This window comes from Neofelis nebulosa, chromosome 9 (assembly GCF_028018385.1).
Source record: "Neofelis nebulosa isolate mNeoNeb1 chromosome 9, mNeoNeb1.pri, whole genome shotgun sequence".
NCBI lineage: Eukaryota > Metazoa > Chordata > Mammalia > Carnivora > Felidae > Neofelis > Neofelis nebulosa.
This window is the reverse complement of record NC_080790.1, coordinates 75,461,224-75,486,181: the sequence shown is the minus strand read 5'-3', so window position 1 is coordinate 75,486,181 and position 24,958 is coordinate 75,461,224. Positions and strand designations below refer to the sequence as shown.

The 24,958-nt window shown below is 45.2% G+C and overlaps 1 protein-coding gene across 2 annotated transcripts in view; it reads left to right on the top strand.

Annotated features, from left to right (window-relative positions):
* The first annotated feature begins 359 nt into the window (after positions 1-359).
* The window catches only part of PRKCE (protein kinase C epsilon), a 502,434-nt gene continuing 477,835 nt past the window's right edge, over positions 360-24,958 (top strand). The window contains exon 1 of one of the 2 annotated variants that reach the window (XM_058684225.1): positions 360-1,119. In XM_058684225.1, the coding sequence (XP_058540208.1) occupies positions 772-1,119 (348 nt within the window). In that variant the 5' untranslated portion in view covers positions 360-771. The remainder of the gene's footprint in view (positions 1,120-24,958) is intronic. The other variant, XM_058684224.1, reaches the window with a different exon arrangement.

Below are 24,958 nucleotides of genomic sequence, written 5' to 3'. Positions count from 1 at the left end.
CGAGCCCGAGCGGCGGCCACCCCGACTCCCCAGCCCGCGCGGATGTGAGATTCCGGGCTCTTGGCGCCTCCCGACCGCCGACTGCCGCGCCGCGCGGCTTCGCCCAAGAGGAGGCGGCCAGGCGGGCTGTGCGGCTTGTGGATTTTTAAAAATTTGGCTCCGAGGAGGACCATTTCCTCTCGACATGCATCCCTCCGGATAGACTGAACATCCCTCGATCCATCCCCCGCCCCGCGCGGTCAGAGGCAGGCGCTGGGTGTGTGCGAAGAGGATCCGGGTTGAAATCTGCGCCCCCGGTTCTTGTCCCCGCCCCGTCCCACCTCCCCCTCCCCCTCCCGGAGTCGAAATTTCCCGGGGATTATGTTTCGGAAAGGTAGGTAAGCGCCGGGCGCGGCGCCCGCGTCCCCGCAGCCCGGACCCGGAGAGCCAGCGAGGCGGCGACACAGCCCCCGCGGCTTGCAGCGAAGCCGACAGCTCGTCTCCTCTTCTGGGGGTGCTGCTGGTGGTAGGGGGGGAGAGACTTGCTCCAAACGCGAACGTCCCCCAGCTCTCCCCCCCTCCCTGTTTTCCGTTAGGAGCCCGGCGAGGAAATACATGCACTCGCCGAGAATCGCCCGCGCTAGGGCGCAACGCTACAAGGTGTAGGGAGAGTGTGGGGTGGGGTGAGAGGGGACCCAGGAGTCCCCGTGGCTCAGAGCGCCGGGGCGTCGGTTCTTCATTCCTGCCCTCGGGGCGGACGGAGTGACCCGGCCCCCACTCCCCGCCCCGACCATGGTAGTGTTCAATGGCCTTCTTAAGATCAAAATCTGCGAGGCAGTGAGCTTGAAGCCCACAGCCTGGTCGCTGCGCCATGCGGTGGGACCCCGGCCGCAGACTTTCCTTCTTGACCCCTACATCGCCCTCAACGTGGACGACTCGCGCATCGGCCAAACGGCCACCAAGCAGAAGACCAATAGCCCGGCCTGGCACGACGAGTTCGTCACCGATGTGTGCAATGGGCGCAAGATCGAGCTGGCCGTCTTCCACGATGCCCCCATCGGCTACGACGACTTCGTGGCCAACTGCACCATCCAGTTTGAGGAGCTGCTGCAGAACGGGAGCCGGCACTTCGAGGACTGGGTGAGTCGGGCGCCTCCGGATCCAGGAGCCCAGCCGTGGGGTCCCGGGGAAGCACTCGCGGCCTTGGCGTTGGTCATGGGGCGCTGAGACTTATTGCCATCTGGGGTGTGTGTGTATGTGTCTCAGTTGCCTTGGGGAAGCATACTTCATTTCGTAGGTGGGGAGAAGTAGGTGCTGGGGCAAGGAAGAGAAGACTTGGCAAGAGGGTCAGGCCCTCTGTCCCCTCCTGACAACGGGTGCTACAGGGCGCTCGCAAGCTGGGGGAGCCCCCAGCCGCTGGTGCTGAAGGTTGGCAGAGAACCCGGCGCCTTCCGCAGGCGCGTGGTGGGCTGGCTGTGTGTGATTGTGTGTGGGTGGGTTCCTCCGTCCCTGGAGAGGCACGTGGAGCCTTAGACTGAAGGCTTCTCGCACGTCCTGGCTTTGTCCTGTGTAGCCCAGTGAGGAGCTGCTTTATTTTTCCCTCCGGGAGGAAGCTAGCTTGTTTCTGTTCTGTTGCATGGTGGTTAGCTCATCTTCTGACATACAGGGAGAAAAATGTGTTCTCCTCTAGGATGTCTCCTCCAGGGTCCCAGCAATGTAAGACCAGCTTGTTTTGCCCGGTGCATCGCCCATTCATCCAGAATGAGTGTTGTACTTTTAAAATGATTCTGCTTGTGAGAAATTGGAAGTCAGTGCTTTGAATCCCAATTAAAGTTATATTATTTCCCTGTTTTGATTTTTCAAGGTAACTGTGCAGTGTGATACTGTTTCTAAGTCTGACATTGAGTTGATTGATTACATTGTCAGAATATTAGGGACTTGGAAATAGGCCTCCCCTGTCCAGGTACTATAAGCCAAATGCATTCAACCGTGGCCCCCACAGAAGCAGGGAAACAAACCTTGCCTTTGCCCTTTTTGGAAGGAAGGTATTAAATTAGGAAATGGATTTTGGTGTTTTTCGATATGCTACATGTTTCCACCGAGAGCAGGTGTGGCTCTGGGTGCATATGTTTTCAGGGTTCTTTGGTCTATACCAAAAGAAATATCTGGATCCTCATGGAGAAATATAGAGGAATCCCCTTCTAATTATCAAAAGCAGACCACTTGGTGATTTTCCTAGGGTCAGAGGTTGCATACGGACCACCTTGGAGTATCACCTTACATATTTTTAAAAAGGAGATGGAGTTTTTAGAGGAAAATAGGAAAAAAGCCTCTTCTCTTTATGCTCACGCTGTGATGTAGTCTGCCCGAAACCATGGTTACGGGGCTTACAGGGAAGCTCCAACAAACCATACCAAGTACCACCCTGGGAGATTTGCGGCTTACACTTTGGGAAGCAGGCAGACCTTTGTGGAGTCCCAAAGAACACATTGCCATCCCATTCTGTGCCGTTTCAGCAATGGCCCTTCCTTCTGCCTGCCTCCCACCATCAGACTTCCCACCCACTCCCCATTTCCTTTCCACACGTGGGCTCTTTGACTCAGGAAAGTAGTGCACGTCTGAGGGGGAGCTGCAGGGATAGCTAATTTCAGGACCAGACCTTCACACTAAGAACCTGTGGTTTTGAATTTGTTGTCTTAGAACAGGAAGAGGATGGGAAAAACGTGAGTATGGCAGTGAAGCCATCCATAGGGTCTTTGCTGTCTATGCCGATGAGGGAGGTGGAGAGTGAGGCAGAGAGCAGGTGGGATGAACAGTGGGGCTGCTTTAGCCACAGAACACATCTCGTTGGAGGGAGAGGTGCCCGAGTGTCTCTGGTGATGCTTTGCCGGAGCCTGCCCCAGCCCTAGGTTCATCAGGGCACCGTCCCCACGTTGGAGCATTTGCCGTGAAGCATCCAGTGAGCACTAGCCTTGTATGGTTATTATTCTCTAAGGTTCGCAAATTCATGTTGGACTTGGCCCTGGACCAGATCAGCTAGTGCAGATGCAGGTTTTACAGACAAGGACATTGAGTCTCAGAGAAGCCCAGTGGGTACCCAAGGTCACATGACAAGCACAGGGCCCCCTACATCTATTGCCCATGGCTTGTCTGGGAGAGAACTGAGCCCCCTGGTCCTTGCAGTGTATTCTCCCTGCAGATTCTTGTGCCGTGTCCCTGATGTTTTCATGGTACACAATAATTTAAAGTGCTTTCAAAATCGTATATCTTTTGTCTCGTAGCAAATATGAATTAGGTACAACAGGTATTGGACAGATAAAAAAGCAAACAAAAAAACACCAAAACTTGAGTTACAAAAAGGTCAGAAGGAGGCATGAATTGGGCATGAGGTGGTGGGTAGCATTTAAAGAGGTATTCACAATAGGAGACATCATTCCATGGGCACAGATACTGCTGGAATAAAGGTTGAGAACACCTGTGGTCAAGGTTGGGGAACAGACAGGCATGGCCCAAACTGAGGGTGCCTGTCAGCAAGGGTCAGGCAGGATAAAATTTCCCCCATTTAAGACTTTTCTCTTCATACCACCTGTGCTATTATTTATTTAAAACCTTTAAACACTGATTCCCTTATTTCTCGCTTTAGCCCCAGTATCACAGGTTGGAATATTGCGGTTGCAATTTTTCTTCGTTCACATGAACATAAACACATGGCTTCTAAAATAAAAAGGAAGGAAGTTCATGTCAGGTACCTCTTCACATCGTTAGCTATACGGGGAGCCACAATTTGGATACACTGGAGTAGGAGAAAGTTTAGAAAACTGAGGTGGATTCTAGAATGTTTGAAAGCCAGGCTGAGATAATTATTCTCCAGATAATGAGAGATGCATCAGTTGTGATGACAAAGGGAGTTGTTTTAGAGAAAGCTCATTACAGAGAGATGGGAAGATCTCACTTGTACTGAAAGCAGAAACCCATTAAACACTGTTGCTGTCGCTTGTTTTCCAGGAACGAGATATTAATGCTTCTGTGACTTGAGTGTGCATTAGAATCACTAGGGGAGGGTGTTAAAAATATAGGTCTGCCTATATCTGTACCTTCAGAGCTTTTCATTCGGTAGTTTAGGACAAGTGCTGGGAATCCTTATTTGTAACCAGTGGTCCAAGAGAATTTGACCAAAGCATGCTTTGAGAAACATTGGGGGAGAATAAAACAGCAGGGGAGGGAGGGTTCCAGATAATTCTTGCATCGAGACTTTGTACACAGAAATGTCCTGAAATTTTATAGTAGACCTTTGTGATTCCTCAAGCAAGATTTATAAGCATAGTTGTGGAAACAAGAAGGGTGGGGATTCCTTAGAAGCAGGGGCCCGGCGAATGCTGGATGGAGCTGCTTTGCATTGAGGACAGATGGTGGGAGCATGGTGGATGGCAGAGGGTGGAAGGAGCGAGCACGTGACAGCTGACTGCTCCTGTTCGCAGTCTGGAGTTTGCTCTGCGGTCACCTCACTTAGTGTGTACTCTGAGCTCGGCCCTTCCCTGTTCCACCACCCCTGCCTCTGAAGACATCTTTGGTTTGTGTCACTCCCTGCCTTCCTCCCCGGTGTAGAAGAGGCACTCCTAATGCAGTGATAATGACAGTCATTTTCTGAGAGGTGGTACAGCCCAGTGCTTAAGGGCAGAGCTCTGGAGGGAAGCTGCTTGGGTTCGAATCCTGCCTCTACCACCGATAGCTTTTGTGACCTTTAGTGAGATATTTAACCTGTCTTCCTGTTTCTTCCTCTGTAAAAAGTGGATGACGGTAAAAGTCTCTACTTCTAACAAAATGCATTTGTTGAAGGGATGAAAGGAGTTAATACATGGAAAGTGATAGACCGAGGCCTGCCCTCAGCAAGAGCTCATGAACGTTTAGCGACTACAGTTAGTATTATGTCCCCTAAGCCTACCATGGGATTGGTCCCAGAAAGGGTTCTTTATAGAGTTGATTATTATACAGGACCTAAATAAGCCGGTTTTTCATCTCCAAAATGTTTCTTTTCAGTTGGATAGCCTCGTCTGGCAAGGAATGGGACACTAGTGTTTCTGTTTCATATTTCCCAAATAGCTCATTAACAAGGTTTCTCAAAATTATTCCACCCTGCTGACCCTGTGAGATAGGCCGACACTCTTTCTGAAGGGGTCAGGCTCAGGAACTGTTACTTTGTGTTGACCCCAGAATCCCATGGGGAGACTGTTACAACAGCAGAGGCCCAGGCCAACCCCCTGTTAGTTCAGATGCTGATGCTCTGGGCAGAGCCTGAGGACTAGCTTGGTGGTTAAACTGGCCCTGTTCTGTCTCACAGGGAGGGTGGCTTGAGTACCCCTCGATATACACTGCCTGAAGCCATCTCTCTACCTTCAGGACTTTTGTGGGGAAATCTTAGAAGATCCCTGAAAGCTATTATTATCATTTAGATAGAGTGAGGTGGGAAGGGTCTAGAAAGGGGTGTGAAAGGACTGGGCGTGGTCAAAGCCCCTTTCCACCTATGCAACATACACCTTGAATTTGTCCACCAACAGCTCAGGTTCCAGGATTTCTCCATACTCGACTCCCTACTGACTCCTATAATACTTAACATCTCATTAAATATTGCTCCCTATGGTTATTTAACCACTGCCCTAAGGGTTAGTTCTTGCCCCAGTGCTATCACAAAAAGCCACTTGGCATGGGGGCCCTGCAGTTAAAGGGTCTTCTGGGCAGTCAGACCTTGTCTGTCAGCCCTATTTCTCCTCTGTATTGTCTTTGACCAGCAGCTGAGTTAGTGAATATTTGAGACCTTCAGTTCCCTAACTCTTCAGTGGGCCCCTCTCCCTTGGATCTGTAGATTCTACCTACAGGATACATCTACCATTCTTTTTTTTTTTTTTTAATGTTTATTTATTTTTAGAGAGAGAGAGAGAGAGAGAGAGTGTGTGTGTGTGTGTTTGTGCGCGCGCTCGGGGGCGGGGGGGGGGGTAGAAGCAGAGAGAGAGAGAAAGGGAGACACAGAATCTGAAGCAGGCTCCAGGCTCTGAGTTGTCAGCACAGAGCCCGACGAGGGGCTCGAACCCACAAACCATGAGATCATGACCTGACCTGACACTTAACCAACTGAGCCACCCAGGTGCCCCAGGTTGCATCTGTCATTCTTGAGGCATGTGACTTAGGCTCTTTATGTCTGTTTCTTCATCTATAAAATGGGACTATAATAGTTCTTATAAAGTTTGACAACCTCTTGGGGGTTTTTATGAGAAATAAGAGAATCCATGTAAAGTTCTTAGCAAAGGGCCAGGCTACAGTACATTCTAACAATTTTATTAACAGTTGAAGAGTTATATGTGTATATTCATAGTTTTAGAATCTTAAATCAGAACATATGGTCCAGTGATATTTCTCTCTTTGATTTGTGAATGTATTTATATGAAAAGTCTCACATAGTCTAAAAATAAAGTTAATTTAATTACGCTTAACAATTGCCTTTTTGAAAATATTAGAATCACTTGAAATGAGATCGTTTTGAAAAGTCTAGGAATTGTGTGGCCACTGTAGTCAAAGGTTAATTATTTATTGAAGCATCTGACCAATTGAAAATAAGGATATTTGGGAGCTGCTGTTTTGGTTTTACTGTATCAATTTCATGTAGTTTCATGGATTTACATATATTCTCAATGCTGTTGACTCCAAATTCCTAATTCCAGCCTATGTAACTATAGCTTCAGAACTCATATATGTGATTGCCTTCTGGTCATTATCATTTGATTGTGCAAGGGCATCTCAAACTCTATTATGTCAAAAACTGTGTATCTGATTCCCCCCTCCCCAATCTAAGCCTCTTACAGGCTTCCCCATCTCAAGAAATGGCAACTGCATCCTTTCAGTTGCCTGGGCCAGAATCCCTGAGAAGCTGTTCTTGATGCCTGGCATTCTGATGCCCCCATATCCAGGCGCACAGCAGCATTTGTTTTCTCTGCCTTCAAAATATATCCCAAATATGGTTATCTTTGTTTACCTCTGCTGACATCACTCTGGCCCTAGACCTTATCATCTCATACCTGGATTATTTCTACAGCATCCTAACTATTTCCCCTCTGACACAACTTAACCAGCTCATGCCACTCAGTTCACAGACCTCTTGGTAGAAACCCACGTCCTTATAACCTACAAGGCCAACATGGTCAGCCTCCTGTTATGACCTCTCTGACCCTATATTTCTTGCTACTTTTTTCCATCATTCCTTTCCCAGCCATGTTGACCCACTCGACCCCCTTAAACATATTCACCATGTTCCTACCTCAGTCTTTGCACTGGCTGTTCCATCTTTCTGGAATGTTCCTTTCCCAGGTATCCTCATGGATCAAGCCTTTACTCAAATATCACATTCTCAGTAAGGCCTTTTCTGGTAACCCTATTTAAAATTTCACCCTTCTCCTTGATGTTTTACATACTCCTTTCTTGCTTTAGTTTTACTCTTTGGGTCTTATCTCTATCTTGTATGTTTTTCTTAATTGTCTGTCTCTAACACCAGAACAGAAGTTCTATAAATGCACTGATGTTTGTTCACTGCTCTACCCTTGGTATCCCAGACAGTTCCTGGTCCCCTGTTGAATGAGTGAATGAATTTAATTGAACAAGTGTGTATTCCCTTAGCAAGTCGGGGACTTGGTAAGACAAAAGTTGTCTATGATATCAAGGAGGGTGAAATCTAGCTGGGAAGACCAGTATGGTAAACAGTTGAAGGAATTCCTTTAAACAGTCTTTGTGTACATTTGAAAGAAGTGAGGAGAAGACAGAAGGAAAGGATATCTCATAAAAAAATCTGTGGGATCCTTGAAGCTGTTCTTATGGAAGAAAGCCATATTATTTCCACACAAGTGGAAAGTGGAGGGACAGAGGGAGGGGGGAGGGAGAGAATCTCAAGCAGACAGCAGGCTCAGTGCAGAGCCTGGTGTGGGTCTCTGTCCCATGATCATGAGATCATGGCCTGAGCCAAAATCAAGAGTCGGAGGCTCACCTGACTGAGCCACCCAGGGACCCCTTTGAGAGGAGTTATAAACACTCTGGGTGTCAGGGCCTGTGCAAGGTGCTGTGGGAAGGGGAGAAGAAAAAGGCCCACTTGTCCTCCCTTTGCGGAGTTTAAAATCAAGTTTAAATTCTCCTAAGGGCCTTAGATACAAAACCTTTTGTAATTGACAACAACAAGAAAGGAAATTTTAAATTCCAGTGCCTGAACTCCAGTGCCGGAACTCATTGAAGCATATGCAGACAAAGCTTCCAGGATTTCACTTAGACTAAAAGAAATCCAGAGCAGGCCTGCAGTATTTTACATAAATAAAAGCTACACTTGGCAAAACATTATATTTCTCTCCAAGTTCCTCCGGGTATATATGGTCTGGTTAAGTAATTACAATCTATTATAATGCTAATCAGCAGGGCTGCACCTGTTTGAAATCCAGTTCTCTGGCAGAAACCATGTGAAGTGGCCAAAAGTCTGTACTGTGCTGGGATTGCAGAGGAGACAGGAACGTACTGTTGTCACTGCAGCTTAGTGGCCACTAAACAGAATGGAGACTCCAGAGGGAATATGATTGAGCCCCATGATATCATGCCTGGGAGGAAGGGGGAAAGCACAATCTGTTAACGAATCCAAGCACAGAAATGAGAACCTCTCCTGCCCCACCCCTCCCGGTCCCCTCTACTTCACCTTGAAGTCTCAGAGAGGTAGTTTTTTAAGCCAGTGAAAAAGTCACCTTTATTTGCCAGCAAGGCATAAACTCGTTGAGCTAATGACTCCAAGGGGTAGATCAGATTAAAGATACAATCAGGTTCAAGAAGGGTTTAGGAAAATCATGGTGGGTGGATCAGTAATTAATTATCGAGGAAAAACATAGACTTTGATTTTGCTTATGTCCTTCTTGAGTAGATTTTTTTTTCCAGACTGTAGTATCTCTTGATGCCAGTAGTCTTACCCTAGCCAAATACAAGCATCTTGTGAGTAGAAGTGTCTTCCTCCCAGTGGTTCACCAAGCAGAGTATGAGCCACTCAGGGAGTACAGGTAGCCAGTCACTCATCCGGCAGCACTCTTTCATCAGACTAACTTAGATTCTGCTCTTCTTAGAAGTTCACCATCCAGTACAGTGCTGGAAAGAAAGATGGCGGAACCCACAAAAGATTCTAACCAGTGGACAAAGTGGTTTGCTCATTCATTGCTCTAGCCATCCTTTCATCCATTTAGCAAATATTTACTGAATACTTTATATGCCAGGTGCCATGCCAGGAGCTGTTCTCATGGAGCATGTAGTCTGGTAGGAGACACAATATTAATCTATGAGTAACACAGATCTTTTGGTGAATAAAGTTGTAATTAAGAAGGAGAGCCCATCCCAGGGTTTTCTGAGCCTGGGGACACCCTAGGCTTCACCTCCTCAGGGCTGGGTTCACTAATACTTCCCCCCAACTCCCTGAGAAATTTATTGACTAGGAGTCAGGTGATTTCTATTGATCAGTGGGGTTTGACCTTAGATTCCACACCTGTGAAGGCAGGCGTTAGTATAGATCTAGATACCCTTGGGTAAGGCCTCTGTTAACAATGATCCGTACTTGGCTCTCTGCATTTTGGGCCTTGACTTTGCTCAGCCTAGCACTTGATGATATTTTATCTTTATTGTTCTCCATGAAGCTAAGTCTTACATCTCTGAAAAACTGCCAGCCTCTGCTTTTTTTCCCTCCTTATCTTTATTACTGTGATCGAAATCACAAAGTCATTTTTGATAGCTTGCTTCTTTACGTACTGTTCAAGGCCCACAAAAATATATTTATTTTTTAAATGGAGCCCTCCGTCTATATGACTGAGCCACTCCAAAGATATTCCAAAAGCAAACAAGCAAGCAGAATTTCTGGAATGCAGGGCTTATGACTCCATCTCCCTACCTTTTGGAATGGATGATTAAACCATTTTGGGTGGCCAAGAGAATCATCAGTCAGCCACCGAGGATGGGACGTGTAATCGACCAGTGTTTGCCAGGGTATCTTTCAAAGAGTAGGAGCCTTCTAATAATTTCAGATTGCTGTGATCAAAGAGGTTGGGAAATTTTGCAGAGTCAAATGCGTATTAGTATATTTAAGGCGCCAAGATGGCCTATAGGAAAGGGACTTGTATCCCTCTGTGTGTAGCTACATATATCTCAAACTTATCCGTCATAGAATGCCCGTATTTGTGAAAAAACTATTAGCATCATAGAACTAGTGGACATACTTTGCAAAACATTATAATTAGATAAAAGAAGAAATGGACCTTCCTCAAGTGGGCCCTTTGGGGATTCGGGATTAACACCCTTTTATGAAACAGTGAAGTTGAAGACCCTGTGGGACATCACAGGAGAGGAGATTAATGTGGGTTCTACTAGTTGGCAAAGGCTTCTTCATAAGATTTTGAGCCAGGCCTTGTCAAAAATGGAATCTGGGTAGGGAAGGGAGCCCCTCTAAATGGGAGGAAGAGCATACAAAATGTTGGGCAAGCAGTTTTTTAGCATTTTGGGTGATGAAGGCAGTTAGGAAACCAGTGAGGTCAAAGGAGGGATGCAATCCAAAAATAATTGCTTCATTAACAAAGCACACACAAAAACCAAAATGATAAGCTATCCAAAGAAAGGGAACAGTGGACAGAATGGATATTCATGCATTCATCTGTTTATCCAGCTAGCCGGCCAGCCATTCAACAAATAAATAATAAACACTTTTTACGTTCTAGGGATTTTGCTCAGAGCAAGGTGTTGAACAGCATCACTACGATGATATGTTGAACTCTTGATTATCAAGGGAATCTATCCTAAGGGTTAACCCCAATCTCCCATGCTATATTTCCAGCTGATTTTCTTTGTTTATTTCTTAATAGGCCCGATAGAGATGAAGAAGAGCTTTGTAGGATGACATCCTTCATGTCACTGAGTGGTGACTTAATCTAAATTCATGGATCTTGAACAGTCACGTGGGCTTTGGAGTCAGTCCTGGGTCGGATTCTAGTTTTCTCAATTGTGGCTGCATGATATTAGGAAAATTATTTAACCTATCTACCAGTCCCCTCATCTGTAAAATGGGCATCATAGCTACCTTGTAGAGTTATTATAATGACAGATGAAACATGAAAAAGTGCCCAGCTTCCAGCAAGTTCTCAATAAATGGTAATTAATTATTGGTAATTGTCTGCATTTAATACTTTTTATTTGATACAGGTGAAACTGTGCTTTTGTCTGAAGATTTCATTCAGTAATGGCCAAATGAGGAGTTTTGTTCCATTCCCTACTTCCCTCCCTCTCTGAAATAAGTTGGCAACAGGAATTCAGCATTTGCCAGATTCCAGGTGTGCAGAACTAGAACTTGGTGCTTCTTAGGCAGCCCCTGGGGTGGGAGGTTCAGGGAACATGGATTACCTGTTTTGGGGCTGGCTTTGGTCCTGACCTACTTGATGCATTGCGCCCTCTGGAATTTTTTAAAAAATTATAAAAATGTTTATTTTTAAGACAGAGAGACAGAGTGTGAGTGGGGGAGGGGCAGAGAGAGAGGGAGACACAGAATCCGAAGCAGGCAGGGTTCGAACTCACGAACTGTGAGATCACGACCTGAGCCGAAGTCAGATGCTTAACCAACAGAACCACCCAGGCACCCCTGGAATTTTTAAAAAGTAGATTCAGTGTTGCATTTTAACCTGAACATCACCTGCATTAACTCATGAGCCTAATGAGGTGACTGAGGTTTGAGGATTTCTTACCGTCTGTTTGCTGTGGCCCAGGTGTACATCCCATTTCTCTGGGCCAAAGCACCTGACTGCGTTTTCCTACCGTGTGTCTCTTCAGTAAGCCCAGCCTCTAACGGAATGCACACGGGTTGCCGTGTTCTGGCCTGAATGTCGGTAGTGCACAAAGGTACCGCACTGAGAGACCAGGACTTTGCTTTTGGCCAGGACATCAGAATTGCTAAGGTAAACATGAGTTGAAGGGTAGCCAGCCTTTTGAAAAGATTATGGGAGGCTTGTAAGGAATCATGATTCCTTCGTTAATTTTCTGTTAGGACCCTTGGTTTTTATTTTTATTTTTTTTTATTTTTTATTTTTTTAAATTTTTTTTTCAACGGTTTTTATTTATTTTTGGGACAGAGAGAGACAGAGCATGAACGGGGAAGGGGCAGAGAGAGAGGGAGACACAGAATCGGAAACAGGCTCCAGGCTCCGAGCCATCAGCCCAGAGCCTGACGCGGGGCTCGAACTCACTGACCGCGAGATCGTGACCTGGCTGAAGTCGGACGCTTAACCGACTGCGCCACCCAGGCGCCCCAGGACCCTTGGTTTTTAAGCTCAGATTTCATTTTAGATAATTGATACTGAAGTAATGAGACTAAAGGTAGCAGAGAGCTCATATGACCATGAAGGATCAGTTCTTGCAAACTGTCTTTTCTTCTTGCCTTCAACCACATGAATCCTTTTCTTCCTTTAAAACCTTCTTTGGAATTCACCCAAGAGCAGGGATCTGGGTCTTCTGTTTTATAGCTTTGTGACTTTGTGAAAATTCACTTGACCTCCTCAAACTTTTGTTTCCTTGTTTATGAAAAGGGTTAGCAATAGTCACCCTTCTTGGGTTGTAGGGCTGTGGGCAGGATTGAATGAGGGACAGGTAGGTGAAGGTTCTTGGGCCTGTCAGCATTAACTCTGAGTCCTATTGATGAGCAGTGGTATGCTTTTGTAGACCTTCATATATTGAAATTGATTTGAAAAGTTTGTTTTTGGCACCCAGTCTCCTTTATCTGTATCCTTTGCTCTTCCAGGAATCTGTCCTATTTCTGTTAGGTGCCCAGAGCCCAGAGTTGCGAGATGAAATGAAATACATGATGCCCAGTTCGATTTGAACTTCAGATAAACAACAAATACTTTTCTGCTATAAGTATGTCCTAAACATTGCATGGGACATACACTACCAAAGTATCTCTTGTGAAGAATTCAGGTTTAACTGGGCATCCTGCCTTTTTATTTGCTAAAGCTGGACCTGTGTCCCCCGACCCCACTAACAAAACATGCCCAGGAAAAGGATATGTTCATCATCTCTTTGTCCCACTGAAGGCAGAAGAGGGAGATTTGCAGTCACTTTAAAATGGAAGGCTTAATTAGCCCCTTGTTAACACAATTCCAGCATTAGCCAGAAGTAGGGAACATGTTTTTCTGATGAATGACCCCTTTCAAGAACCCCTGGAATCATGGAGGCAGCCTCCTGCCTGAAAGTTTGAAGTTCAGTCCACACCACTGGCCTGTTCTGTGCCTCAGGACCCCATAGCTTCTCACTTTCCTGGTACTGAGTATGAGAGCTCTATTCACAGAAAGTGCAAGTCACTGGCCATGACCACCTAGCTGTTTTAAAAATATTTTTTTCATTTTAGAAAAGAATAGCTCACTTAAGTTTTAGGTGCCTGAGTACGAATTCATGATGATAGCTTTAGGGCTCGTTTTCATGTCTTTATTAGCCTTGTTCTCCAGAATCCAGGGGATTTATATAAGAGTTGTGCAATGGCACTAAATACCCTTTTGGGGTGCTCAGAACCAGTTGTCCCCCTACCCCCACTCCTAGTTACTTATAGAATAGAATCTAGCTTCATCACTTCAGCAGACATTCAGGGTCCTACGTGGCTTGTGTCCATCCCCTCCCCCATTTTCTGCTAAGTGGATCCCGCATCCTGCATGCTGGGAGCCTCCTGCACGGTGGCTTGTTTCTCTCATCCTGTCCAGTATTTCTTGGTACTCTGATCCCCGCATGTCCATATTCCTGGAATACTCCAACCACCTCTCCTAGTCTCCCTCCTCCTTGGGCCTCCTTCCTAGAACTCTCCGGGCTATAGCTCTTTTGGCCCTTGGAATCCTGGTAGCTTTTACTGTTCGCACTCTACTTAAAATTATTGATGTCTAGTGTTCATGTTGGGATATTCTCTATCTGTTCTCTTACAGAGGTAGAAAAGATCCCAGAGAGTAAACACTTGGGCCAGTTTGTGCTAACACTTGATATATTGCCTTGTACATGATAGATGTTCGATTGTTTAAGTAAATTTTAACATTAAATTATAATAGTATTTAACTAAACAGTAGGTGTTCTATAGACATTTGTTCTGGAGTGTTCTCCTTCCTTCCATGACAGAGAGTGTGGTAATATTTAAAAATCATACACACACACACACGCACACACATATCTGTATGTTATTTTTAAAAAGGAAAAGGCAAGGGAGGGTGCTGACATAATAGGGAGAATTTTTATCTTTTACCTTCATTTCAACATTATTTAAAAAAATCAATAAACTTTGCCTTTCTTTAAAAGTTTATTTTTAAGAGAGAGAGAGAGAGCAAGAGAACGAGCACAAGCAGCAGAGGGGGAGAGAGAGAGAGACAAAGAATCCGAAGCAGGCTCCAGGCTCTGAACTGTCAGTGCAGAGCCTGACACTGGGCTCAAACCCACGAACTGGGAGATTATGACCTGAGATGAAGTTGGATACTTAACCAACTGAGCCAGCCAGGCGCCCCTAGACTTTGCTTTTTTTGGAGCAGTTTTGGGTTTACCAAAAATTTAGCAGAAAGTACAGGCAGTTCCTATATACCGCCTCATTTGCACATATAGTTTCCCCTGTTATTACAGGTGACCCTTGCACAATGAGGGGGTTAGGGACACTGACCCTGTGCAGTTGAAAATCTGAGTATAACCTGACTCCCCCAAAACTTAACTGCTAATAGCCTGTGGTTGATCAGATGCTTTACCAGTAACTTAAACAATAGATTAACACGTTATTTGGTATGTTGAATATGTAGATACGATATACTGTATTCTTACAAAGAAAACTAGAGAAAAGAAAATGTTATTAAGAAAATCATAGGGAGGAAAAAATACATTTATAGTACTGTACTGTATTTATTGAAAAAACCTGCCTATTAGTGGTCCTGCACAGTTGAAACCCAGGTTGTTAAAGGGTCAACTGTATGTGTATATATTTGACTTGTAAGAAAAGGTGAAAAAGATAGAGTACAGTGACTGCATTTTGAAGCAGGTGGCATCATGGCTAAATGCAAAGGCTTTGCACTAGAGAGACAGGTCCCAATCCTGGTTGTACCACTGAACCAGCTCTGCGTTCCTTTTTTTTTTTTTTTTAGTTTAATTTTGAGAGACAGAGAGCGTGCGAGGTGGAAGGCAGTGGGAGGAGAGAGAGAGGGAGACACAGAATCTGAAGCAGGCTCCAGACTCTGAGTTGTCAGCATGGAGCCCAATACAGGGCTTGAACCCATGAGCCGCAATATCATGACCTGAGCCGGAGTGGGTCGCACAGGCGCCCCTGTGCATCCTTCTGACAAGTTGTCTAACCTCTCTGAGACTTCATTTCATCATCTATAAAACAAGATCAGTAATATCTCTCTAATCGCGTTATTTGGAATAAACAATGTAACGTGTAGCAAATGCTTAGAAAAGCGCTTATCACATGATAAGCGCACACAAAATGTTAGCTATTGTTGCTATTATTATTATTATTTTTTAAGTAGGTCTTAATGCCCAGCATGGAGCCCAATGTGAGGCTTGACCATGACCCTGAGATCAAGGCCTGAGCTAAGATCAAGGGTCGAATGTCTCATTGACTGAGCCATCCAGGAACCCTATTATTATTATTATTATTATCATTATCATTATATTGTAAAAAATAAATTGTAGATTATGTGGTCTAGGATTTATGTTGTTAGAGTGCCTGGTTAGATTCTGTATGTTGCAGGGTCTCTAGGGATTACGGATTGCATTCCATCTGAGAGGCATGACTTGGATAGAGGGGTTGTTCTAATTAGAATGAGTTGCATAGGAAATCACTATGGCTTGCTAAGTTTGTATTTGCTGCCTGCTTTCAAGCATTTGTGGGCCAGTATACATTCACAAAAGGCTGCCTTCACAATGTGTTTGTTTATTCTTTATTAATTCGGCTCCACAGGAATGAGCGGTGTGACCTGAGGGAAGAAATGTAACTTCTCTGAACGTAGTTCCCGCAACTGTAAAATGCAAATAGTCATATTGGCTCTGCCTACCTCGTTGGGTTGGATACTCATTTGATATACTTCAGCAAAATGAAACATGTGACACACACACACAAGTCATAGTGATGAACCACTTTCAGATTTGGGGAGGGGGGATAGCATTTTCATCCGAAGTTTGTGGATGAGAAAATTGAGGACAGTGGTGTCTCCTGGTAGGGACTAGAATAGAGCTTAGCTCTTATCTCCTCAAGTGCCTGATAACACTGAACAGCATTTGGGTTTCTCAGCCTAGCCCTTTTCACATTGCCGGGGCTCAAGATTTAAAATTGATCTGCGGGCTTTGTTTCTAGGAAACTGGAGTCTTAGGAGCCATCCCATGTGCAAGAGAACACGTCTCTTTCTCTTTGCTTCCTTACTCCTCCCTGGCTCTTTAAAATTTTTTTTCTTTATCACTGCTTATCATATGACTGTGCACAGACAACCGTGAAGCCAACTATTTTAAGGGGGAAAGGGAGGAAGACAGATAAGACAGTGATTCAGAAACAAGCAGGAAAGTGGAGTCATGTGGTTGTCCCCTTTGTGGGTGGGATGCATAGCAGTTTTGTAGACTCAGAAAGCCTCCTGAGTCCCTGGAGAGTAACTGAGGCCCATCAGGCATGTGTTTGAAAGCCCTTTCCAGTGCTCAGAGAAGATTCAGACCCAGACGGAGCACCCTTCACATGTGGATGCTTTCACCAGGGGTGTGCTGTTTACTGCTCTCCCTCCTGGAGGTTTGAGCCCTGCCCTGTGCATGAGGCAGTGCTAGGAGGAATAGGGGCTCCGAAGGAGACGTCTCCTACCTACACTCAGGAATATAAAAAGGAGAAATGCCTGCTTGGAAAGACTGATCACATCAGTTTTAGAAAGGAAAGTAGATCCTGTCCTAACCTATTGGTGGAATGATAGTGACGCCCACACACAGTAAGGCTGCCTGCCGTGTGCCTTCTCTAATGGGATTTGGATATTAGGCACGTGAGCATCATTTGACACTTTCCAAATTTAAATCAGTGAAGAACTTCTAGAATTTTCATTGGCTTCTTGTGGAGGATCCATTTTTTCATTTTGTGGGGGAGAAAAGAGGATCAGGGCATATCTTGAGTAGTTTTTCAAACTATAGGTCAGGACCCATCATTTGAGGTCATGAAATCCATTAGGTGGGTCTCAAATAGCAATTTTAAATATGGAAGCAGTGTAGAACAATATCAAAATTATCAGAAGGCATTGCATACAGTAAGGGTAGATGTTGCTTTATAAAGCTTCTGTTTCAGTTTTACTTATATGAGTATTATTTATATGATCTTAATACTTACTGTGGGTCCCAATAAAAAAAATTTGGGGGGCACCTGGGTGGCTCAGTCAATTAAGCGTCTGACTTCGGCTCATGTCATGATCTCTCGGTTTGTGAGTTCGAGCCCCGCATCAGGCTCTGTGCTGACAGCTCAGGGCCTAGACCCTGCTTCAGATTCTGTCTCTCTCTCTCTCTCTCTCTCTATCTCTCTCTGCCCCTCCCCTGCTCTCGCTCTGTCTCTGTCTGTCTCCCTCTCTCTCTCAAGAATAAATAAACTTAAAAAAATAAAAATAAAAAATTTTTTGAGAAATAATGGCCTAGAACACCAATTTTCATTTAACAGAACTTTACTTAGTACTAGTAAGATGTGGAAAACAAAGAAGACAGGGTTCTCTGCTCTCAGCAAGCTTTGAATGTGCTCAGCCAGACAGTTCCATAAAGGCAGATGTGTTAGGATTGTCCAGGGGAGGATCCACAAGGGTTTTGTGCAGGAGGTGGCTTCTGAAGAATGGGTAGGCTAGACTGGTTCTGAAAAACCTGCCCAACGACTCCTCCGTGAGCAAGTCCCGTAACAATGTAGGATGCAGATATGACCTGATGAACTGAAATACTTTATGTTCTCCAGGAGCACACCCACCCCCCACCCCACCATCTCCTGAAATCCCCGCAGATGGCATGCAGAATCACATAGTGGTGCCTCACGGATACATGTTCTCCCTCTTAGTTTGACGTCTCAGAAAAGTAAGACCCAGGGAAGTTAAATGATGGATCGACAGCTGGGGCAGATGAATAAGCACCTGCATTTCTTGGTTGTTAGGAAGAGCTATTTACTTATTCTATATTTACTATTTCACTATTTTAGCTATTACTATTTACTGTTCACATGCCTGGATATATAGTCTCCCAAACACACTGAGTCCAAGAGGCCCAGGGCATGGTCCAGAAGGTATTGATATCAATGCCATGATACATTCAATACCATTATGTATTCTTTTTTTCATTTTTATTTTTTTTAGAGAGAGAGCGAGCACGAGTCAGGGAGAGGGGCCAAGGGGGAGAGAATCCTAAGCAGGCTGCACACTCAGTGCAGAGCCCCATGCGGGGCTTGATCCCATGACCATAGAATCATGATCTGAGCTGAAATCAGGAGTCGGACACTCAACCAAACTGAGCCACCCAGGTGTCCCTACCTTTATGTATTTATACATTTAAGCTCTATTCAAAAGGCATTCAAATGAATCAAAATTCCTTCCTACCTTCGTCTTTGCTTCCCCTTTCTTTACTTTCTCTCTCTTTTCCTCTTAGGGATCATCAAATCATCCCTCAGTGGTGGAAAGGCCTATGGAACATATTCCCTCCAATTGAAAGAATGTGAAAACTGATATCTAGTAACAGATATTCATTAAATCGTCATGTACAGATGGAAAACTATAAGAGCTCAGAACTTCAGTGATTTGATCAAAATAAAAAATGCAGTAGAGACAGAAATTAGGAGCAAACAGGTTTCCCGATTCCTAGTAAGGTGCTTATGTAGCTAGCTGGATCCAAACCATTATCCACCTGCTACACTCCCATCATCCACCTCTATCTGCCCATCCAGGTTATCGGTCACAAGCTAAAGCCGATACCGTGTGTCTGGAACTTTTAATAAGGAGGCTGTTGGATATATTTATGCTTCCAGTTTGTTCTCCAGCTGTTGACTGAAGTTGGAACAGTTTATCAGCTCACCCTTCGGGCTGACAAAAGTGGAGACTTGTCTCTTTTGTTGAGATAACCCTTCACCTGTCTCTTAGAGGTTGGTCTTTACCTGTCAAAAGGATAGTAAGAACTGTGATGAGGGATGATTACTTTTTTTTTTTTTAAGATTCTCCTTTTTGTTCCTCCCACTTCCAGAATTCTCTATAGTGTTCGGATGCATTTACTTTGTAATTCAGCCTACTGCAATGGCCAGATCCTTCCTCTTAAGTTGGAGCAGGGTTTTCTAAAATGTCGTCTGCAGAATAAAAGAAGTAAATCAATAAATGCCATAATCAAGTAGATTTGTGACACGATAGATTAAATAAAGCTAAACATTTTATTGCATGCCTTCTAAGAGCCTTTAATATGCTAATTTCCATTAATCTCCAGGATGACAGTTTAGTGAATAGTGTTCTCCAGCTCATTTGATCACGCAACACTGTTTTGGGGAGAAAAGCTGAGGTTGAACAAATGTTTTTATATGAAAATAGGGGTGCAAATGGGTCCCTCATTCGCAAGATTGTCTCAATGATATTGTAGTAGTTTTTGTTCTGTCTTTAGTCAACGACATTTATAAAGCAGTAGCAAAGCTAATGTTATGGTTTCTGAGATTGTTCATATAGAATTACATGGACTGAGACAGAACCCCATGGTTCCTCCTCTTTCCTGCTCCAAATCAGGCTGAATATCATCCAAGTTCAAGTGAACTCTCCCTCCTTCTCCTCAGAAATCACCTGTTACTTGGTTGTTGCTACCAATCAACTCAATTGTGAAGGCATATTTTAATATCCCATTCCCTTGTGTTTATTAGAAAAGATGGTGAAAAGCTATTTGCACAGATCTGAGTGTAATCGGATCTTTGGAGCTGACTTGCAACAAAAAATGTGAAGGAGGGCAGGAGGCAAAGATGGACTTCAGGTTTTCATGCCCTTGAGACCCCCTGTTAGCCTGGGGCAAAGTCAGTGTTCCTGGATTCCTCTTGCTGATAAACTCATTTACACTGAGGTGTAGACACATAATAACGAGTTATACGGGCTGGCATTTTAGAAGAGTGCTGTAGAGGATGACATTTAGGTGACAGCTCTGCCTCGGGAATTTTTGGATGGCAGTGACAGGTGAAGATAAGTTTTCTGGTCAAGAGAAATCTTTCAAAGCCAAGCACTCACTTTTACCCAGGCTGTTACTGAGACCATGCTCTATGTCAAGGGCTAGGCTCATCATGGAAGCCTTCAACAGTGGGTCAGGCCCCAACTCACCTATGCTGAATGGACATATTTCTAGCATACCTCCCATTCGAAACACTTGTCTTTCCCCTCTGTGAGGGATTAGTGCTTTTCCACTTGAAAGGAAAAGCAGGCCATAAATTCCTAAGGAATTTTATGGGACTGTCCAAAGCACAGATTGGAAGCCAAGGAAAAATAAAACTCCAGCTTCTTTATGGAAAGTTGAATAGAAAAGAGAGATTGCTTCCTGAAAAGAAGGAGTCACTGCCTGAAGAAGTGGAGGTGGGGGTGGGAGGGGAGACTTCAGTGAGTCTACAAAAACTCCTCTTCTGGTGTCTTTGGCAAGTTTATGGGTATTCTGGGCCTCATGATGATGAACCAGAAGACTCACTTGGCTTCACTCGAGCAGGTGGTTGGACGGCTTGGGATGGCAAAAGGGATTACTTTGGTAGCAAGGTTTTTGGGTTTGGATTATGCCTGTTATAGATCCAGTATCTTAATTGACATCTGCCCCAACAAGGCAGAGAATTCTCCAGGCCAGACATGTACCTGATTCCAATTGAATGCTGGTTAAATGTTGGAGAAGGAAAAGAAGGGATGAAGTGGGAGTTTCTGAGGCTGGCTGACCAAGGGAGAAAGCAGACAGTTTCTGGAGACTGGACTTCATCATAAATTCCAAACAAACGGAACAGTCCGGAAGGTTGTATATTGCAAAACAAAATAGGACCGGCATGAGAAAGCACTCGGTAGACATGTACCGCGGTCTCCTTTCCAGAAAGTTTCTTCAAATGGAGAAGACCCGGCGAGCCCCTCATCGTCTTAACCCAAGCTTTCAACTCTTCTCTGCCCTCCTTTTCCTACAGCGGATGAGCACGGAGCTGTTTTTAAGTCTTTGCTTTCATGCTTTTATCCCATCTTTTACTCAGGCACTTTTACTGTGACTGCTTTGGGGGAAATAAATCCAGTCATTACACTGTCACTTCTCATTTTGGAATTGGAGTGAATCTCAATGAATCATAACAGTTGCATTTAATAAATTCTTCTGGGTATTGGCTAATTTGAAACCGGTCTGACGAGTTTTAAGGTCCGTGTGGTTTGGGGAAATGCAGCGGTGCATTTCCTGGTTTGGTCACCCCTTATTCCCCTCCACTCGGGCTCCTTCCGAGAGAGTGGAGAGAGTCGAGAATTGCCAGTTTACTTGGCGCCTTATCTCCCCTCATCTTCTCTTGGGTTGGGAGGAGGGGTTGAGGGGGAGGGGCTGGGCCGAAGGTCATGCAAGAAGCTGCCAGGCCTCTCACCACTCGGAATTCCTAGGGGTCTTCAGGGAGCTGGGCCTCAGCCCATGGAGGGCCCCGTGGGAGGCCGCCGTCCACCAGGAAGCCCCATCCAGCTGGCAGGAATGGGGCGGGGGCTGGAGAGGGGGCAGATGCTGGTCATGGATATGAAAAAGTATTTCAGCATTGGGCTTCTTTTCCTCACACTCACTGCCTCCGCTCCAGGCTCTGACAAGAGAAGCTTCAGCCTGTCCACATTGCTGTTGTGCCTTGGCTCTACAGTCATGGTGGTTAACGGGTGCCAGTGGCTGTTATTTTTCTGGAAGAAGTTACCGGAGTGGGGAGCTCTTGCGGGCCTTGGGAACTTCGTGGAGCCCCAAGATGGCTTCACTGGAGGAGATCACTACCCAAATCCTTTCCAGTCTCAGGGTGCTCCCCCCCACCCCCCCCCACCCCTGCCCCTGCTTCTCTGCTGGGCGGTCAGCCCGGCTGACATTTCACAGCTCACCTGTGCAGGGTGGCCCAGCAGCTTGTGTTTTGATCGTTGTTTGCCTCACAAGGCAAGCATTCCAGTGACTGAAGTGTTGCTGTGAAAGAGATTTTTAGAAACCAAAACGAGGGCAACAAAATCACTTAAGACGTTTTGATAATTTCTTAAATGACACGGAGCCTTTTGCTCGCTTAACACGCGGTTCAGAATGACATCAATAAGCACTGTATTTTCACATCGAGAGGAGATTGAGTTCAAGACAGGAGAGAAGGAAGGTGCTGCTTGAAATCGATTCTGACCCACACACCAAAGCACAGCCAGGACGTGGCACCCGTGCGCGTAGATACTGTGGCCTTTGGCATTCTTTGCTGGACACACCCAAAGTTCCGCTGTGATGAAAGGCTGTGTGAAGAGGGTCGTGAAAAGCTCACCGCAGGTTCTCAGGAGATGTGAGGGAGGGCAGCACATGCCCATCCTTCTGATTGTCCGGGGGGGAGGTATCAAGTGTCTCCATCCTTTCCTTCTTTCTTCCTGTTTTCTAGGTCATTCATGCACTCATTCCACAAGTCATTAGGGAGCCCCTGCCATGTGCCAGACATCAAGCTAGGCCCTGAGGGTATAACTAGGAACAGGACAGATACAGACCGTGACCTCAGAGGGCTTACATCAAATTGGGGGCAGATACACAAATAGGCAATTATTATATGGTATGCGACTTGCTGTGATGTATGCCGTGGGGGCATAAAAGGGGTGCTGAACTAGATGTGTGGGGGTGGGGGGCGGCTTTTGGGAAAAGGTGACATTTGAGCAAAGACCTAAAATGGGAAACTGAAAATAGTTTAGTGCAGCTGCATTGTGAAGTAGGGCGGTGGCTGGGGGTGACTTGGAAGCATGCGGAGGAATGAAATCTGTATTGTCAGCGACTCCTTCCTTCCTTCTTCCTTCTTTCTTCTCTTCCTTCCTTAAGATTTAATCCTGGAGAGATGTCTGGGTGGCTCAGTCAGTTGAAGAGCTCTTGATTTCAGCTCAGGTCATGATCCCAGGGTCATGGGATCAAGCCCTGCATCAATCAGGCTCCGTGCTGAATGTGGAGCCTGCTTGAGATTCTCTCTCTCTCTGCCCCTCCTCCGCTCACTCACTCCCTCACTCACACATGCTCGCTCTCTCTCTCTCTCTCTCTCTCTCTCCCCCACTCACCAAATAAATAAATACACTAGGGGCGCCTGGGTGGCTCAGTTGGTTAAGCGTCCGACTTCGGCTCAGGTCACGATCTCGCGGTCTGTGAGTTCAAGCCCCGCGTCGGGCTCTGGGCTGGTGGCTCAGAGCCTGGAGCCTGCTTCCGATTCTGTGTCTCCCTCTCTCTCTGCCCCTCCCCCGTTCATGCTCTGTCTCTCTCTGTCTCAAAAATAAAGAAACATTAAAAAAAAATTTTTTTTAAATAAATAAATACACTAAAAAAAAAAAAGATTTAATCCTGGGGGAACCTGGGTGGCTCAGTCAATTAAGTGTTCAACTTTGGCTCAGGTCATGATCTCACGGGTTGTCGGTTCGGGCCCTGTGTCAGTCTCTGTGCTGACAGCTCAGAGCCTGGAGCCTGCTTTTGATTCTGTGTCTCCCTCTCTCTCTGCCCCTCCCCCACTCATTCTCTCTCTCTCTCTCTCTCTCTCTCTCTCTCTCTCTCTCTCTCTCTCAAAAATAAATATAATATTAAAAAAAAAAAAGAGGAGTCACGGGAGGCCACTTTAAGTGCACAGCAGTTTGTAAGTTTGGGCTCTATCTGAGGGTAACAGGGGAGCCAGTGAAAGATTTTCAAGCTGCAAGATAGCCTGATCAGGTTTGAATTTTATCATTCTCAAAAATGGACCAGAGAAGGGATTAAAAAATGAGAGAACTGTTGTAGTTAGTGAGCCAGTTAAAGATGCTGGTGACCCCAAGTGGGAAATTGGCAGGGCTGATAGTGATTGTGAAAGTTAGAGCCAGCAGTGGACTGAATGGGGGTGGGGGGTGGGGAGGGAGGTGAGGAAGGCTGGGATCTAGGATGAAACCTAGTTTTCTGGCTTGAGCAATGGGTGGCTGTGGGCTCTATTTACTGACTGTGGGCGATTCAGAGGAGCAGGTGCCTTTATGTGTGCTGGGTCTTTGACGGCTGCTGTAGATGGGCTTTGTTACAGAATAAATAGGGCTGTGTAAGGCAGGAGTGATGAGGAGGACTGAAGGGTGAATTCAGCGATAGAAACTCTGAAGAGGTGCTAGGAGCTGGGATGAGCATATCAGTAGTTTTCCCGCCCTTTTCTCTGCTCCTGCAATGTAAATATCAACCTTATTTTATGTGAGTCTGAGAAATCTTTTAGGACCTAGTCAACCAACTGGCAGTTCATCCACTGATCCGGGGGAAAGCTCTGTGTCTTAGTTATATCCGGGGAATTTCTACCCACTTGGCTCTTCTGCCTTCCTCATCTATTTCTTTTTGGTTTTCTTGGGTTGTATGTGTATGTGAATACTTCATATTGAAATTTGGGCTTCTTTAAAAGAAAAAAAACTTTTAATATTTCCATCTATGGTCAAATGGGTTCAGAATATATAATACAGTTCTTTTGAATTCTGTGATGCAAAAATGTTCCTAAAATGTCTTTCTTTTAAATTAAAAAAATAATAAAAGAAACTAAAGGCAAGATTTTAAAATTTATTTAGTGTGTTGTATAATTTTGGTAACATTAGTGAAGATCAGGTTTGAAGATGTCTACAATGTTGTTATATTCTGTAGATTGCAACTGTTTTGCAACAGCTATTGCCAAATAAAAATTGAACATGCTAGTTAAGGTGACTGGTCATTTCTAAGCTTCTTTCTGATTTTAAGGGCACAGAGTGAAATTGAGTCAATC